General features: G+C 45.2%; 1 protein-coding gene across 5 annotated transcripts in view; it reads left to right on the top strand.

The window, feature by feature from the left end:
• The window catches only part of USP13 (ubiquitin specific peptidase 13), a 120449-nt gene that overhangs the window by 17487 nt on the left and 85730 nt on the right, over positions 1-17232 (top strand). For all 5 annotated transcript variants that reach the window (XM_081954213.1, XM_081954214.1, XM_081954215.1 and 2 more), the window contains exon 2: positions 2224-2349. In XM_081954213.1, the coding sequence (XP_081810339.1) occupies positions 2224-2349 (126 nt within the window). The remainder of the gene's footprint in view (positions 1-2223; positions 2350-17232) is intronic.

Below are 17232 nucleotides of genomic sequence, written 5' to 3'. Positions count from 1 at the left end.
CAATTCTGGAGCTGACCGGAAGTTCAGTTCCCCCACCATAGAGTCTCCTCCTAGCGCGGCATATTTCTTCCTCTACCTGTCATAACCGAAAGCCCTATCAATTGTGGAGACAACTGGAAAACCCTCCCCTTGCCATAGAGTCTTCTCCTGGCGCACTGTGCTTCTCCCCCCCCACCAGAAGTTCCTCTCAAAATTGTGGCGCCGACCGGTGACGGAGCCCGCAGCAGAGGGAGGAAAGAGCCACATGCAGCTCCAGAGCTGCAGTTTGCTGACCCCTGGTCTAGCAGCATCATTATTCTTCAGCTCATCTACTCCTTTGTCCCCAAACAGAACGGGAGTCTTCAGAAATTCGAATATCAAGAATGAGAGTGCAAATACTGTTTCTGGTTTGAGCTTATTCTGTAGCAAATATACTTGAGGTTCATAATGTGGAAGAGGGGTGTCACAAGGAAAATTTGCAAGGAAATGCTTTTTACAGGGTTTTTGTTGTTGGCTGTTTCCACTCTGACTGTCTTTTGTGAGCAGGAAAGCTGTGCATAGCTTCTATTTCCTTTGAATGATTTCAACGTGTTCCCAAAATGTGAACTTTACCCGCTGGTGCAAGAAAAGTTGGAGACCCTTGCCTATACAGATTGTGTGTCTGTGTAGGTGGAAGGGTGTATGTATGTATGTATGCATGTATGTAACGGACACTGTCGCTCAGTAGCTAAGACGCTGAGCTTGTCAATCAGAAGTGTCAGCAATTCAGCGGTTCAAATCCCTAGCGCTGCATAACGGACTGAGTTCTGATTGTGGGTGGGCGGAGCCTGCTACCAAGCGCGCCTACATAGGTAAGCTAACAGCGAGGGGGAAGAATCCGCTGTGCCATGCGATTTATATTACTTAGAAAGCCGGAAATCCTAATATAAATTGTAGCTAATATAAATTTTGCATCACAGCTGATCGTCGGAAATACATTTTTCTTACTACTGGTTCGGGCGAACCGGTAGCTTTCTTTTACTACCGGTTTGGGCAAAGCGATCCGAACTGGTAACATTTCACCCCTGGTCAAGATCATAGGACATATTCTTTCTTGGTCAGGCTGTATTTGGAATATGGTGTCCGGTTCCAGACACCACAGCAAACAGCAACATTGACAGGTGCAGGTTTTAAGAAGAGACCTACAAAATAGTGATGAGATGAGAAACCAAGTCATCTAGGAAGGGTTAAAGGTAGGAAAGAAGTGAAGACCGAAGGGAGATATTATATCAGTCAGTGGTAGGATTCAATTTTTTAAACTACCGGTTCTGTGGGCATGGCTTTGTGGGCGTTGCAGGGGAAGGATACTGCAAAATCCCCATTCCCTCCCCACTCTCAAAATTTCCACTACCGGTTCTCCAGAACCTGTCAGAACTGGCTGAATATCACCTCTGATACCAGTCTTCAAATGGATTGTCATGTACAACAAGGACATGCTTCTTTGTTTCCCCTGAAGACCGAACTAGAACCAGTGTTAAAATTACAGGAAAGGGAGATATTAGGAGGAACTTCCTAATGGTAAAGCTGCCATCCAGTCAGTTAGATGATCTTATGAAGCAGTTGTCAGGCCTGCGACTGGTTCCTTTTGGGATCTTTGGCCTGCCACACTAATATTCTATTCTACTATGCTGTTTCATTAGTGGGGAATTGGGAGGGGGAATAGTAAGGAGTAGAATGGTGATGTTGTCAAAATAAAATTCCTTTCTAGAATCCAAGGTCATCCTTTGTCTCTACACCTTTGCACCTGACCGTAACTGGGTGGGTGGAACAGCCAGCATGGCAGTGGAAGATTGGGCCATGTGATGGACTTGTTGGTGTGGGGGCAAGATCTTGAACTTTCAACTGGGTGGGGAAAACCAGGACGCTTTCAGATTCGGGTTTTCCCAGATGTGCCAACATGGCTCTCTTAATAAATTGGAACTTTGAGCAATACTTTGCCTTGGACTCTGATTTAATTTTGGATGATATTTGGAACCCTGACAGTAGTATTTTCCTCTTTATAGGGTTTTAAAGCAGAGGCTGAATAGCCATATGTCCAAACTGGTTTATCAGATTCTGCAGTTATGTGGGAGTTAGATTAGAAGACATTTGAGATATCTTCCAATTCTTCAATTTTTTAAAGGGAATTTATATCCCTCACCATGCTGAAGATTTCTGTCAGGTGCCCCAAATGTGCCCCTAATAATTTACTGTTCTTCTCTGCAGGATTCCGAAGGAGGCCTTTATATTTGCATGAATACTTTCCTTGGATTTGGAAGGGAACACATAGAACGGCATTATCGCAAGACAGGGCAATGTGTATACTTGCATATCAAGCGGCACGTGAGAGAGGTAAGTGATTCTCTATCCAAGACTTCAGAAGGCTGCTTCAAAAATTGCTACTTTAGCATTTATATTTGACAATGTAATTTGATGAATGGCATTATCAAGTTGTGCAGTTCATAAATACCTATTGAAGACATTCTGCATCCAAGACCTCTTCAAATCTCTGTCTTTGTAATGGACGCTTCATCAATATGTGGTCTGAATTGTAGAGTATTCCTTGGTTTTGTAGATGTAGAGGAACTTGGTCATAGGGGCATTGGCAATGATGATTCTTTTATGTATACTGAGAGCACATGCACCAAAGACAAATTCCTTGTTTGTCCAATCACACTTGGCTAATAAAGAGTTCTGTTCTGTTCTGTTCTATTCTATTCTATTCTATTCTATTCCATCCCATCCCATCCCATCCCATCCCACCCCATCCCACTCCAGTCTATGATTCCTCTCTATTTGGGATTGGTTAGATCCCACTTTGAATACCATGGTCTGTTCTGGGTATCCATTAGTCTTTCAGGAAAGGCAGATCAAGAAACAGAACCAATGGAGATTCCAAGAATGTTCTTTCTTGGAATCTTTATATTCTTTCTTTCAAGAATATAGTTCAGAGATGAATTGTGAGGTCTTGGGTGCTCTCTGAGTTTGGTTGTTTACTTGCAGATGTTTCATTACCCAATGAATGAAATCCCAAAGGTGCTTTTTCAAGAGGCAACTGGACTTTCTGAGTTTTCTTGAAACATGTTTCACTTCTCATCCAAGAAGCTTCTTCAGCTCTTGGATGAGAAGCGAAACACCTTCCAAGAAAAACAAAGGAAGTCCAGTTGCTTCTTGAAAAAAGCACCTTTGAGACAAACCATGACCTGGACAACTGAGAATCTCCATTGGCAATGAATGAAATGATCTGCAAGAACACAACCAAGCTCAGAGAGGTAACATCTAGTGATAGCATGTTACTTAATTGGGTAATGAAACATCAGCAAGAAAAGAACCAAACTCAGATAGCACCAAGGACCTCACAAGTTCTTTATTACTATAGAATAGAATAATAGAATCTTGGAAACATGAGTTTCTCTTGCCCCATCTTACATTAAACACTTTTTTGCTATTTGCTGTATTTCCATTTGTTTTCCATCAGTTCCTATAGCCTTCTGGATAGGTAATTCCTGGAATATTGCTCTATCATCTTCTTTCCATAGTAGATGTTCTTGTAAATAGAGGACATTATCTAATATATATTGGGATCTGATATCTCCACTGTACATAATTTCAGTATATTCATTCCATCTTCATTTGATTTTCTTGGAATCAGCTACTATCTATCTATTTTGCATTATTTTAGCATGCCAATTTAGGTTATTTATTTATTTATTTATTTATTTTATTTATTTCTTTGGATTTATAAACCGCCCCCTCTCCCAAAAAGGGACTCGGGGCGGTGTACAGTCAATGAAACACAGATAAAATACATAAATAACAATATAAATAATATATAAACAATTAAATACTTGAGCATTTGAGTGGAGGAGGTGAGACTGTACAAAGAAATAAATATAGTATAAAAGCCCTAAAACATCCCAATTAAAATACCCAAACCCAATTAAAATATATCCCCGGGAGGTAAGACTAAGAGTGTGCCAGGCCAGCTAATTGAAACAGGTGAGTCTTTAGTTTTTGACGGAAGGAACGGAGGTCAGTGGTGGTTCTGATGTCGGGGGGGAGGTCATTCCAGAGGGTTGGGCCCATCACAGAGAAGGACCTACTCCTAGGTGTCGCCCGCTGGCATTGCCTGGTGGACGGCACCAGGAGGAGTCCCTCCCTGTGAGAGCGGATTGGTCGTAGGGACGTGTGTGGTAGGATGCGATCCTGCAGATAACTAGGTCCTATGCCATGGAGCGCTTTAAAGATGGTAATCAATACCTTGAAACGCACCCGAAAGGCCACAGGCAGCCAGTGCAGCTCGCGCAGGAGGGGTGTTACGCGGGAGTATCGTGCACTCCCCATGATGGCCCGCGCGGCTGCGTTCTGGACTAGCTGTAGTCTCCGGATGCGTCCCAAGGGGAGCCCCATGTAGAGGGCATTGCAGTAGTCCAGGCGAGACGTCACCAGCGCGTGAGTGACCGTGCATAGGGCACTCCGGTCCAGTAGGGGGCGCAATTGGCGCACCAGGCGAACCTGGTGGAAAGCCCCCCTTGCCACGGCTGCCACATGGTCATCCATTGACAGCCGGGCATCAAGGAGGACGCCCAAATTGCGCGCCCGTTCCACAGGGGACAGTTGTTCGCCCCCTATGGCCAGCGATGGTATCAGCTGGCTGAACCGAGGTGCCGGTAGCCACAGCCACTCAGTCTTGGAGGGGTTGAGTTTGAGTCTGTTGTCCCCCATCCAGACCCCGACGGCTTCCAAACACTGGGACATCACTTCGACAGCCTCGTTGGGGTGGTTTGGGGTTGAAATGTACAGCTGAGTATCATCAGCGTACAGATGGTACTCAACCCCAAAGCCACGGATGATCTCACCCAGCGGCTTCACATATGCATTGAACAGGAGAGGCGAGAGGACCGACCCCTGTGGCACCCCACAAGTGAGTGGCCTTAGGGTCGACCTCTGCCCCCCTGTCAACACACATTGCTTCCGGTCGGAGAGGTAGGAGCCGAACCACCGCAAGACGGTACCTCCGACTCCCATCCCCTCCAACCGGCGCAATAGGATACCATGGTCGATGGTATCAAAAGCCGCCGAGAGGTCTAATAGGACCAGGATAGAGGAACAACCTCTATCTCTGGCCCTCCAGAGATCATCGACCAACGCGACCAAGGCTGTCTCTGTGCTGTGCCCGGGTCGGAAGCCGGACTGGCGTGAGTCTAGATAATCGGATTCGTCCAGGTGTCGCGGGAACTGCTGCGCCACCAAATTCTCAACAACCTTCGCCAAAAAGGGAAGGTTGGAGACTGGACGATAATTAGCTAGCTCCGTTGGGTCGAGCGAAGGCCTCTTGAGCAAGGGTCTCACCACCGCCTCTTTCAAGGCAGTTGGTAAGTATCCCTCACCCAATGAGGCGTTCACCAGGCCCAGAAGCCAGCCTCGTGTCACCTCCCAGGCTGCCAGTACCAGCCAGGAGGGACACGGGTCCATTGAACATGTAGTGGGTCGCAGCCTTCCACACAACCTGTCCAAATCCTCGGGGGCAACAGTGTCAAACTCCTCCCAGAATGGTCTCTCAAGATTCGCTGCTGACGGCCCGTCCGGTCCACTGACGGAGGTCCATCCACTCCGGATCTGAGCGATTTTGTCCTGCAGATATTCCCCAAACTCCTCTGCTCTTCCCTGTAAGGGTGCCCCCCGCGTCCCCTGCGATAAAAGGGAGCGGGTCACCCGAAACAGGGCGGCAGGGCGGTTATCCGCGGACGCAATAAGGGCGGCACAATATCTACGCTTGGCCGCTCTCATTGCCACAAGGTAAGTCCGCAAATAGGCTCTTACCTGTGTTCGGTCAGATTCGGAGCGTGAGGACCTCCACCTGCTCTCTAGACGTCTCCTGTGGCGTTTCATCACCCTTAGCTCCTCAGTGAACCAAGGAGCCCGGGTGGATTGATGCCGCCGGAGAGGTCGCAAAGGCGCAACCCGGTCCAAGGCCCCAGTCGTCGCCCTATTCCAGGCAGTCACTAGGTCCTCTGACCGGGAGCGGGACAGGGCTACAGGTATTGGCCCAAGCTCCGTCTGGAATCTATCTGGTTCCATCAGGAGCCTGGGGCGGTACCAGCTTGGAGAGTCTGGTTCCGCCTCCTCGCGGTGGGGGATAGCGCCAGGGAAGTCCAGCCGGAGGGATGAGTGATCTGACCATGACAGGGGCGTGATGACTAAGTCCCCTATTCCCAGATCACTCGTCCACTGTTCAGATACAAAAATGAGGTCCAGTGTGTGGCCCCCTTCGTGAGTGGGGCCCTGAACTAATTGGGTCGGGTCCATGGCCGTCATGGAAGCCATGAACTCCCGAGCCGCCTCAGAGGCCGCTCCCGTCGACGGCAAGTTGAAGTCCCCCATGAGCAAGAGTCTAAGTCCAAGCCTCGGCAAGGCCCTTGGCAGCGGCGTCTTCACATTGCCGCCGCCGCTGTCTCTACTCCACATGGCCCTCCGGTCTTCTTCGGCCTTGCCGGCCACCTCGCCTCCTTGCCGGCCGCCTCCACCTCGCCTCCCTGCCGGCCGCTCTGTCGCTCTGTCGCTCCACTTGTCTCTCCCTCTGCCAGCGCGCACGCACCAGACGCCAAAACGCCGGACGCTGATGTGCCGCCGCCATTCCTCGCCGGCTCTCACGCCCAGCCTCTTCCGCTCTTCCTCGATCTCCCTCCGACCACCCCGACCACCCTGGCGGACCAAAATAGGTCCAAAGCCAGCCAGGGTGGTGCAACAGTCCGACTCTCGACCCTCAGATGGAACGAGGGCCGGGAATAGCACCCTTTACCCCATTGGCGCTCCGCAGTGTCTCCCGGAGCTCAAGAGACGACCGCCATTGCCGGAAGCTCCTCCTCCTCCTTCTGAATTATAAGATCTTTTGGAATACTTTGTTTTTCCAAGTCTTTTTCCATTTTCATTGTCCTAACATAGCTTCTTGTCTCTAGCAACTCTCTGAAATCCTTTGTAAATTTCTTTGTGGATTTTTTTTTGGTCTTTCTTTGCTTTGGCTTCTCTTCTTGGCAATAGCAATAGCACTTAGACTTACATATCACTTCACAGTGCTTTACAGCCCTCTCTAAGCAGTTTACAGAGTCAGCATATTGCCCCCAACAAACTGGGTCCTCATTTTACCCACCTTGGAAGGATGGAAGGCTGAGTGAGCCTGGTGAGATTCGATCTGCCGAACTGCTAGCAGCCAGTGATCAGCAGAAGTAGCCTGCAGTACTGCACTCTATGGCTTACCACCATTTGTTCTGACATCAGTTTTGTTTTCTTCTGTTTCTTGGGTTTTGTCAGTCTCTGTTTTAAAGAATTTTTATTGGTTTTTAAAATTTATGGGAAAAGGGTAGGTGGATATACAAAAAAATTTTTTGGCAGCTCCATTGTGCTAGAGGTAGGAATCTCTCCAATTCTCACAACTTTTTACAGAAAAAAAAGATAAAAGATAAGCAGAAACAGCATCTTATTATACATTGTATCAACCATGTGTTCAATCATCTCTTTTGCCACTTTCTAATATATCAACAATTAGAATGATATTCCAGATATATTTATCTTTGTGACCTGAGTCTTTCCATTATTGTTCCCTCTCCCCTGTCCCCAGGCGGAGCCGCAGCCCCTCCCTCCTTCATGTCTTGTGTGTTGTCGCCTTTTTCATTACTTCTTATATTTTTGTCCTCTAGGAGGGCACTATGTTTTTTAATGAAGGCCTCTGCCTCCCCAACTGTGTTAATTGTAATTCTGTTTCCCTCCCAGAAGATCAGCATTCCTTCTGGCAATAACCATCTAAACCAAATTCCCTTCTTATATAATTTCTTCGATAAGGAGGAATACTTCCTCCTCTTATCTCTTATTTTTTTCAGAATTTGCTTAAGAATGGCAATTTCTTTATCTTTATATTTTAGTGATTCCCCCCCACCCCCTGAGCTCCTAGAATCTCATCCCTCGTGGTCTTCCTAAGAAATTTAACATGTACTTCCCTTGGAACATTATGGGTTTTGCCAGTCTCAATTCACATTCATCCTTAAGAACTTTGATTTCCTTTTCCTGTTCCCCTGGTTCCGTTTCAATAATGTTCAGGACTTCAAAGCAAAACCTGCTATTCTCTTTGAAAACGGTGTGTATACGCTCTGCATCATATTGTGGAAATCGATAAGTTTCCCGCTTCCATTTTAGGTCGCACACAGGCAGTTCCTGACCTGTTGCACAGTCAGCAGTGAATAAAGTTCATAAATAAAATAATAAAGGGACACCTCTTCCATAAATGATAGGCCTTCACATTTTTTATTTGTTTATTTTATTTATTTTGTCAAGCATGAATTAGATAACAGATATATTATAAACATGATTATGAATATGTGAAATGGATACAAATACAAGGGAATATTAGGACAGGGATGGTAGGCACTCTGGTATATTAATGCATGCCCCTTAAAGACCTCTTAAGAATGGGGTGAGGTCGACAGCAAACAGTGTAAGGTTAAAGTTTTGGGGGTTTGGGGAAGAAACCACAGAGTCAGGTAGAGCATTCCAGGCATTGACAGTTCTGTTACTGAAGTCATACTTTCTGCAATCAAGTTTGAAGTGATTTACCATATGTTTGTATCTATTGTGAGCTTGTGTGTTGTTGCTGCGGTTGAAGCTGAAGTATTCATTGACAGGTAGGACATTGTAGCATATAATTTTATGTACTACGCTTAAGTCGGATCAGAGACAGCGAAGTTCTAAGTTGTCTAAGCCCAGAATTTCAAGTCTGGTGGCATAAGGTGTTCTGTTGCGAGCAGAGAAGTGGAGGACTCTTCTCACGAAATATCTCTGGATTCGTTCAATTGTATTAATTTCTGATATGCAGTGTGGGTTCCAGACAGATGAGCTGTATTCGAGAATTGGTGTAGCAAATGTTTTGTATGCCCTAGTTCAGTGATGGCTAACCTTTTTTGGCTCACATGCCAAAAGCAGGGGGAGCACAGGGGGGTCGTGCACGGGCATGCCACACCCATAATGCGATACGTGTGACACCCCCCCCCCACGCGCATGCATGCGCAACCAGTGCTTCTCCTGCTTTTGGCGCGGTTTTTTTGCCCTCTCCAGGTTCCAGAGGCTTTCTAGGAGCCTGGGGAGGGCGAAAACAGCCTCCCCCCGGATGCCCTCCAGAGGTCTTAGGAGCTTCCCTGAAGCCTCCAGAGGGTGAAAAACAGACCTAAGGGGAAACCAGAAATTCGGGAATAGTGACTTCCGGTTTTTCTGTAGGACTGGTTTTTGCCCTCCGGAGCCTTCAGGGAAGCCTCTTGAAGGCCCGTGAAGGCTCCAGAGGGAGAAAAATAGACCTACGGGGAACCTGGAAGTTCAGGAATGGCGACTTCCGGTTTGTCTGCAGGGCTGATATTTGACCTGCAGACCCTCCAGGGGCCTTCAGGAGGCTTCCCTGAAGGCTCCGGAGGGTGAAAAACGGTCTTACGAGGAAACCGGAAGTCCATTCCCTAACTTCCAGTTTCCCCATAGGGCCGGTTTTTCGCCCTCCGGAGGCTTCAAAGAATCTCTGGAGGGCGAAAAACGGCCTCTAAAGAAGGCTGAAGTCAGCTGGCATGCACGCTGGTCAGCTGACAGGGCAACGCCTTGCGTGCCCTTAAAAATGGCTCCGCGTGCCATAGGTTTGCCATCACGGCCCTAGTTTGCAGTTCAATATTACCGGAGAAGAAGCTACGCAGGATTAGGTTTACAACTCTTAGTGGCTTTTTGGCAATGCTGTTACGGTGAGCTCTGGCACTTAGATCGTTTGAGATGAGTACTCCGAGGTCCTTGACAGAGTCAAGCTCTTACTCTTGGAATAGTATTTCCTACATTTTTCATGTCATTCTATCTGTATTTATAAGGAGCATCCATGATTGCTTCATTACAAAGGGTATAAGTAAAAGGAAGATGGAACTAAAACGTGATTTAATACCGCTGTATATCTCTCCTTATATTTGTCTATCAGTTAAGGATAGATGCATTTAAGATGTATCATTTAAGGATGTATTAACTTATATATGATGGCATATTTCACTGGTGTCAAAATTGAAATGTATTATGACTTAGGCCTGATATTGCTGATCCTAAATCCAGATGTAAGGAAGGAAGGATGGATATCAGGCTAGCCATAAAAACGTTCACTGCTACTGAAACAACGAATGCAATTCAACCAGGTCTGACTGAAATCTTTGGAGAGCAACTGTTGCCTAATGCACACAAAGCACACACAGATCTTCCTCTAAATCAGCCTTGAGGTTTTCTAACTGCATCATGCATATTTGTCCTAGTTGGGAACAGTACTGTGGCTTGCAAAATGGCATCTATATTACCATATTTTTTTTTACTATAAGACACACCGGATTATAAGCCGCACCTAAATTTACAGGAGGAAAACAAGAAAAAAATAGTTTTTGGTCTCTGTGCATCGTGTTTTCGCCCTCCCCGGCTCCCAGAAGCACTCTGCAGTGCTCTGCACATTCTGTTTTTTGCAAAAAGGGCCCGTTTTCACCAAAAATGTCCTCATTTTTGGCCTGCAGAGTGCTTCTGGGGACCAGGGAGGGTGAAAACGCAACACATGGAGAGTTCAGGAGGCCAGAAATGCCCGTATTCGGTCTATAAGACATACCTAAATTTTCACCCACTTTTAGGGGGAAACCAGATGCGTCTTATACTCAGAAAAATATGGTATATGTTCTGGGTAGCATAGGAGAGCCAGCTTGATGTAGGTAGTGATTAAGACACCAGGATAGAAACCAGGAGACCATGAGTCTATAGAGATTCTCAGTTATCCAGATCATGGTTGTCCCAAAGGTGCTTTTTCAGGAGGCAACTGGATTTTTTTGTTTTTTCTTTGAACACATAACCTCCAAGGACACAGATAAACCTCCAAGGGGCCTCAATGACCCTCTAAAAGGATGCAAATGACCAGCTGTCTGCAAGGAATATAAATCCTTCCATTCCCCACTCCCCTGTCAGAGCTGAAGAAGCTTCTTGGATGAGAAGCGAAACATCTTCAAAGAAAAAACAAGAAAGTCCAGTTGCCTCCTGAAAAAGCACCTTTGGGATAGGAGGCCTTGAGTTCTAGTCATACCTTAGGTACGAAGCCAGCTAGATGATCTTGGGCCAATCACTCCCTCCCAGTCCTAGAAAGAAGGTAGTGGCAAACCACTTTTGAAATCTTGCTAGGAAAACTGGTTGAAATGGTTTCCAGGAGTCAGTACTGACTGGAAGGAAGGAAGGAAATAAGGGAAGGGGAGGGAGAAAAGGTAGCATAAGATAATGTGAAGATTCCTGGGGATAAAACATGATTTTACTTCTGCTTATAGTACAAGGGAAATGTGTCCAAACTCTACTATCAACACTGTTAGAAGGAAATGCAACATTTGGCATGGGCATGGATAAGGATGTGACCTAGTCCATATCTTCCCTATCTTACGAAAAAGCATTTAGGGGAGATTATAAGAGGTCTGAATGGAGATGATGTGAGCTTGTGGTGAGCTGATCTTGTCTGATTATTTAATCATTATTAGTTTCAATAAATTTTAATCATTATTAGTTTCAATAAATTATTAATAAATTCTAAGCCACTCTGGTCATAGCAGACTCTGTGGAGCATCTATACGTGCTACACTGATAGATAGAGATAAGTTCCAAAATATTCCAAACGCCTTTAGCAACAATTCGTATACTCTAATGGTATATGGCAGTGTTGGCGAACCTTTTCGGTAACGGGAGTGCATGAGTGCATGCCAGAAACCAGAAGATCAGCCTCCCGGTGCACATGTGGGAAAGTGATCCTCCAGTTTCTGGTATGCTCATGTGCACCAGCCAGCTGGTCTTCGCCTGTGAATGTGCATCAGAAACCGGAAGACTAGGTGGCTGGTGCGAATGCACACACTGGAAATCGGAGGAACTAGGCGGCTGCTCTTGTGGTTTCTGACGCTCCCGCATGCATGAAAACCAGATGGCCCGCACGCCGGAACCCGGAAGAGCAATGGGTGATGGCTTGCATGCCTAGAGAGATGGCTCTGTGGGCCACTTCCGGCACATGTTCCATAGGTTCGCTATCATGGGTATATGGGAAAGACCAGGGGTGGGTTACGACCGGTACGCCCTGGTACAGGCATACTGGTGCCTGCAGGGAGCACCAGGTACCGTTCCGGTACGGTGCTCTAGAGGGCCCGCCTGCCCGCCCGCGCTCCTTACCGGTATTTTTACGGGGCTTCCGCGCACACACATGGAGCGTATGGCACTTGCGTGGCGCTCCGCCAAGCACCTGGAGCATCACAGAGGCATCACAGAGTGTCGCGACCAGTAAGTACACATGTGCGCTTTGTGCACATTCATGTGGTGGAAGCCCGGCCCCGTTGCACTGTACTGATTGCAACAGGATCTGGAACCCACCACTGGGAAAGACCTTGGGAGGCAGGAGGAAGAACCAATCTGGTCAATAAGCAATAAAAAAGATTTCTGAGTCCATAGAAAGAAAAGAGGCACAACAGGCATTTCGGAAAGAAACCCCCCTCCCAGTTTTCTGGACAATAAAAGAAGAGGAGGATAACTTCTTTCAATCTTGCAAGATTCTAATAGTGTAGTTTTACAATAATGATAGATGCATGGCATCAGGATAGATTCATACTTGTGCTTCTTATTTTATTTTGAAGGTCTCACATTCTCCTGCGGGAAGAGAACTTTACAACACAACAAATCTCAAAGCCAGGCTAAAAGCGATAAAATATCCTTTATAGCTTTTCAAAAACCCAGGAGGACACAATTTAATTGTTCCTGGCAAAACAATCATGAAAGAATTAGTCATGAAAAACAGGTCAATAAAAGGTTCTGAATACAGGATAGGACAGTTTTTGGTCCTGTCAAAAGTAGATCTTGGAAAAAAAGGAGAGGGAGGAAAAAAGAGGAAAAAAAGTGAAAGAAATTAAAATAGAACTAACTTCAGTGAAAAGGAAGGGGGTCTTGTATGAAATATATATTAGAAGGATTTGCCTCCCAATGAATGAATGAAAAATGGATGCAAAAATAGAGGACGAACAAGAGGCTTCTACACTGCAGTTGGAGCGTCGCAGAGATGTTGAGGAGTGTCGCAGGCATTAAGTACAATACAATACAATACAATGCAATACAATAGTAGAGTTGGAAGGGACCTTGGAGGTCTTCTAGTCCAACCCCCTGCCTAGGCAGGAAACCCTATACCGTTTCAGACAAATAGCTATCCAACATCTTCTTAAAGACTTCCAGTGTTGGGGCATTCACAACTTCTGGAGGCAAGCTGTTCCACTGATTAATTGTTCTCACTGTCAGGAAGTTTCTCCTCAGTTCTAAGTTGCTTCTCTCCTTGATTAGTTTCCACCCATTGCTTCTTGTTCTACCCTCAGGTGCTTTGGAGAATAGTTTGACTCCCTCTTCTTTGTGGCAACCCCTGAGATATTGGAACACTGCTATCATGTCTCCCCTAGTCCTTCTTTCTCTTAAGCTAAAGTATGCATGCGGGCACTGTGTATTTGTGCATGTGCACTGCGCACGTTCATACGGTGGATGCCTGGCCCCATTGCACCGTACCAATTGCACAGGGATCCGGAAACCCACCACTGATAAGAAGCAAAACGTCTTCAAGGAAAAACAAAGGAAGTCCAGTTGTCTCTTGAAAAAACCACCTTTGGGATAACCAATAATAGACACCACATAGGATTGTTGTGAGGAAAATCAGAGGAGGAATGTGTTGGCTACTTTGGAGTTATTTGTAAAAATAATAAAGGCTGGATTCAAATAAATAAATTGATGGCTCAGGTGAAAAATACACTTGTTAATCATCTCAGCTTACTTTCTGTTATTTTATAAATGCTTCCAGATTAATCATGCAGGTCTCTGGTTCATACATTTCCTTACTGCTTTGTCTGTCAACTTTTGTTAGGAGAGAAAATGTGTGAAAGGGACAAAAAAGACATAATTGTTCTGTGATTTTCTTTCTTTCTTTTCTGTTTGGTGAGCATCATCCCTTCTGGAAATGCCACATTCTAAGTTTTTGGCAATTCACGGTTTATGACAAGAAATCTCAGCTCTTTTTACATGTTTGATTTATTCTGCTGTGGCGGCCCTCACTGTATAAATATAATGCCGTTTAGGGCATGCTTGGGTAGATGCGGAGTATTTTATTATCTGTTTTGACATTTATATCGAATTCTTCTTGCTAAGTACAGTTTCGAATCCTTGCAAGCATTTTGTAATTGCGTTAGAAATAACTTCCCTGCAAGGATCAGCTTTGTAGCAGCTGGCACCAGCGGCTCTCGTTATCCAACTTTGCGTTATAAAAAAATGGCTTTGATGGTTGTGTAGCAAAGCACTTACCAATCGCTCTGGGAAGTTAAGAAAGGAAAGATTGTATCTGCCAGATTCTGGAGCTTTAATAGATAAGTGGGTGCGTGGTGGGGAATCACAACACACACAGTTACATATTGTGCAGTGCAAAAATCTTGTGCTTGATTGGATTCTCTTTCTAGGAGGTAGATTCCTTGAACTTTCTGGAAATTACCAGAGACGGAGCACTTCAGGGGCGCTTAGAATATAATAGAGTTGGAAGGAACCTTGGAGGTTTTCTAGTTCAACCCCCTGCTCGATCAGGAGACAATATATCTGTGATGGTAAACTTGTGGCACGCAGAATGCTCTCTGAGGGCACATCAGCCGTTGCCCCAGCCCAGTTCCACCACATATGCACACATGCCTCCCGCTGGCCAGATGGTCTTCGAGTCTCTGCCACGCACTCATCAGGGACAGGGCGCATGTGGGGGGGACATGTGCGTGCATGTGTGGGGGTGCTCGCATTGCATTTTTGGGCCTTGTACAGCACTCCTGTGCCGTTTTGGTTTCCAGCTTGGTGCAGGAGGCCTTCCGGGCCCAAAATGGGACACGGGGGGTGGGCGTACGCAGCCCTCCAGCGCCCCGTTTTGGGCCAAGAAAGCCTCCTACACCAACCTGGAAACCAAAAATGGGTGGGGAGGGCAGGATGCATGCATGAGGGGACGGGGCGGGTGCATGCACGCATTGCATTATGGGTACAGGTGCACGCGAGTGCTATGTGCACTTTGGGCATGCAACGACAAAAAGGTTAGCCATCACTGCCTTATACCATTCCAGATAAATGATTGTCCAGTTTCTTTTTGAAATCCTCAGATGATGGAACTTCTGAAGGCAAGTTGTTCCATTGGTTGATTGCTCTCACCGTTAGGAAATTATTTCTCCTTCCTTCTAGGTGGCTTCCCTCCTTGGTTAGTTTCCATCCATCCGCTGGTTCTTGTCTTGGTGCTTTGGAGGATAGTTTGACCCCGCCTTGTCTTTGTAGGAGCCCCTCAAATATTGGAACACCATTGTCATGTCTCCCCTAGTCCTTCTTTTCACCAGACTTAATTGCTGCAACCGTTCTTCGTGTGTTTTAGCTTCCAGCCCCCTAATCATTCTTGTTGCTCTTCTCTGCTCTTTTCCGGAGTCTCAATATCGTTTTTATATTGTAGTGACCAGAAGTAGATGCAGTTTTTCAAGTGTGGTTTTACTAAGGCTTTGTAAAGCAGTACTAGAGCTTCGCGGGATCTTGATTGTATCCTTCTGATAATGCAGCCTAGGATTGCATTGCCTGGTTACAGTGCTGTATTTTTGGAATCGAAGATAATACTAATTTTAATTTACAGTGGTAACTTTAGAATCCAGCAATGTCCTTTCCGGTTTCTTGGAAATCTTTCCAGCAAGTTGTAGAAAACTATTGAAGCTATGTATCAGCAGGTTTGGCTTGAAGATTGTTTACACATTAGTAGGAACTACAGTAAACTTGTCAGGCACTTGACCACAGAAGCTAATGTACAATATTTACCGGTTGTGTTGGATCAAAGATGATTCAACTTTTACAGCTTTGTGTTCTTCTGTTATTGATTAGACACACCAATGCAGATGAAGGCATTCTGTATACAAGTAGTCCTTGGTTTACAACAATTCACTTAGTGACTGTTCAACGGTACTGAAACAAAGGACTTATGGCCATTTGTTACACTTATGACCATTGTAGGACGGGATTTATATTAGGGTGCTTGCTAATTGAGTCATATTTATGACGGTTGCAGTGGGGTCATGTGATCACCTTGTGATCAAGGAACATTATCGGTATCTATTTTCCATAATTTCCAGTTGTTCTTATTTATCCATTCACTATTTGATTTAATTGCTTGCATCACTTATTAGCTAAGTTTTCTCTGTTTAGCTAAGCAGTTGTTGTGATTGCAGTCTACTTTAGACTTAATTTATAATCATTTATTTAATTTCCTGGCTGGCTGCAAAAAGTTTTGCATGGGATTTTTTTTTTTTAGCACTCTGTATATTTTAGGCAATGGAAAGGTTTTTAAGCTTCCTTTAACCTCCAAAACAATTGAAAAAAGGAGGTTAAATTTTTGGGCTTGTTTACTTGTGTGTGTGGCGGGGAGGTCTCTGTGGATTTCAGAAGTGCCATTGCTAGGCTGAAGGTCACCTGTGGGCCACATTTTTGGAAACGTCACCTATTTTGTGAGTCTTTTTCATAGTAGCCAAGGCAAATAGATGCTTATGTATTTATTTAGTAATTCTGTAATAATAGAACACTTGGTGCTTAAACCCATCACAAGAACAAGGTGTCTGTGTACTATTCTAATTATTTTAGTTTAATATTAGGAAGTGGAACTACATTTTTGCCTACAAGTAAAAAAAAAGAAAGAAGATGTGATAAAGATTGGTGGAAATATATGTATTTGTAGACTTCAATCTCAACAGGAATGTTGGTATGCAGAGCTATAGAGACATTCATGAGGGGTTAATCAAAGTCAAGATAGTAACTATGATCACATAACTGTGGCTGCCATCTTGACTTTTTTGACCTCTTCCCACACTCCTGCATGCTTACCCCACTCTTTACGTCCCTGCAGCTCAGTTTTTGAAAGTTAGTGAACCTGGAAGACTTTGTAGGATTTCTAAAAACGACCTGTGTCCTCCTTTTCTTTGAAATTTTGCTTTCAAGATGTATAGTTAAGAGATCTAAGCAGCACTTTGAATGTGAAGGGGGAAAGATGTGGGTGTTTGCATAGAACAAATCACTAACTCCTTAAAGTTGTTGTAACTTTTGCTGGGACTATATAGCTGCCCCACACAGTTGCAGAGTAGTCTCAAGAAAATATCTTTTTGA

This window comes from Natrix helvetica (assembly GCF_964273705.1).
Source record: "Natrix helvetica genome assembly, chromosome: 5".
In the NCBI taxonomy this organism is placed as follows: domain Eukaryota; kingdom Metazoa; phylum Chordata; class Lepidosauria; order Squamata; family Natricidae; genus Natrix; species Natrix helvetica.
This window is presented reverse-complemented; position numbering and strand designations above follow the sequence as displayed.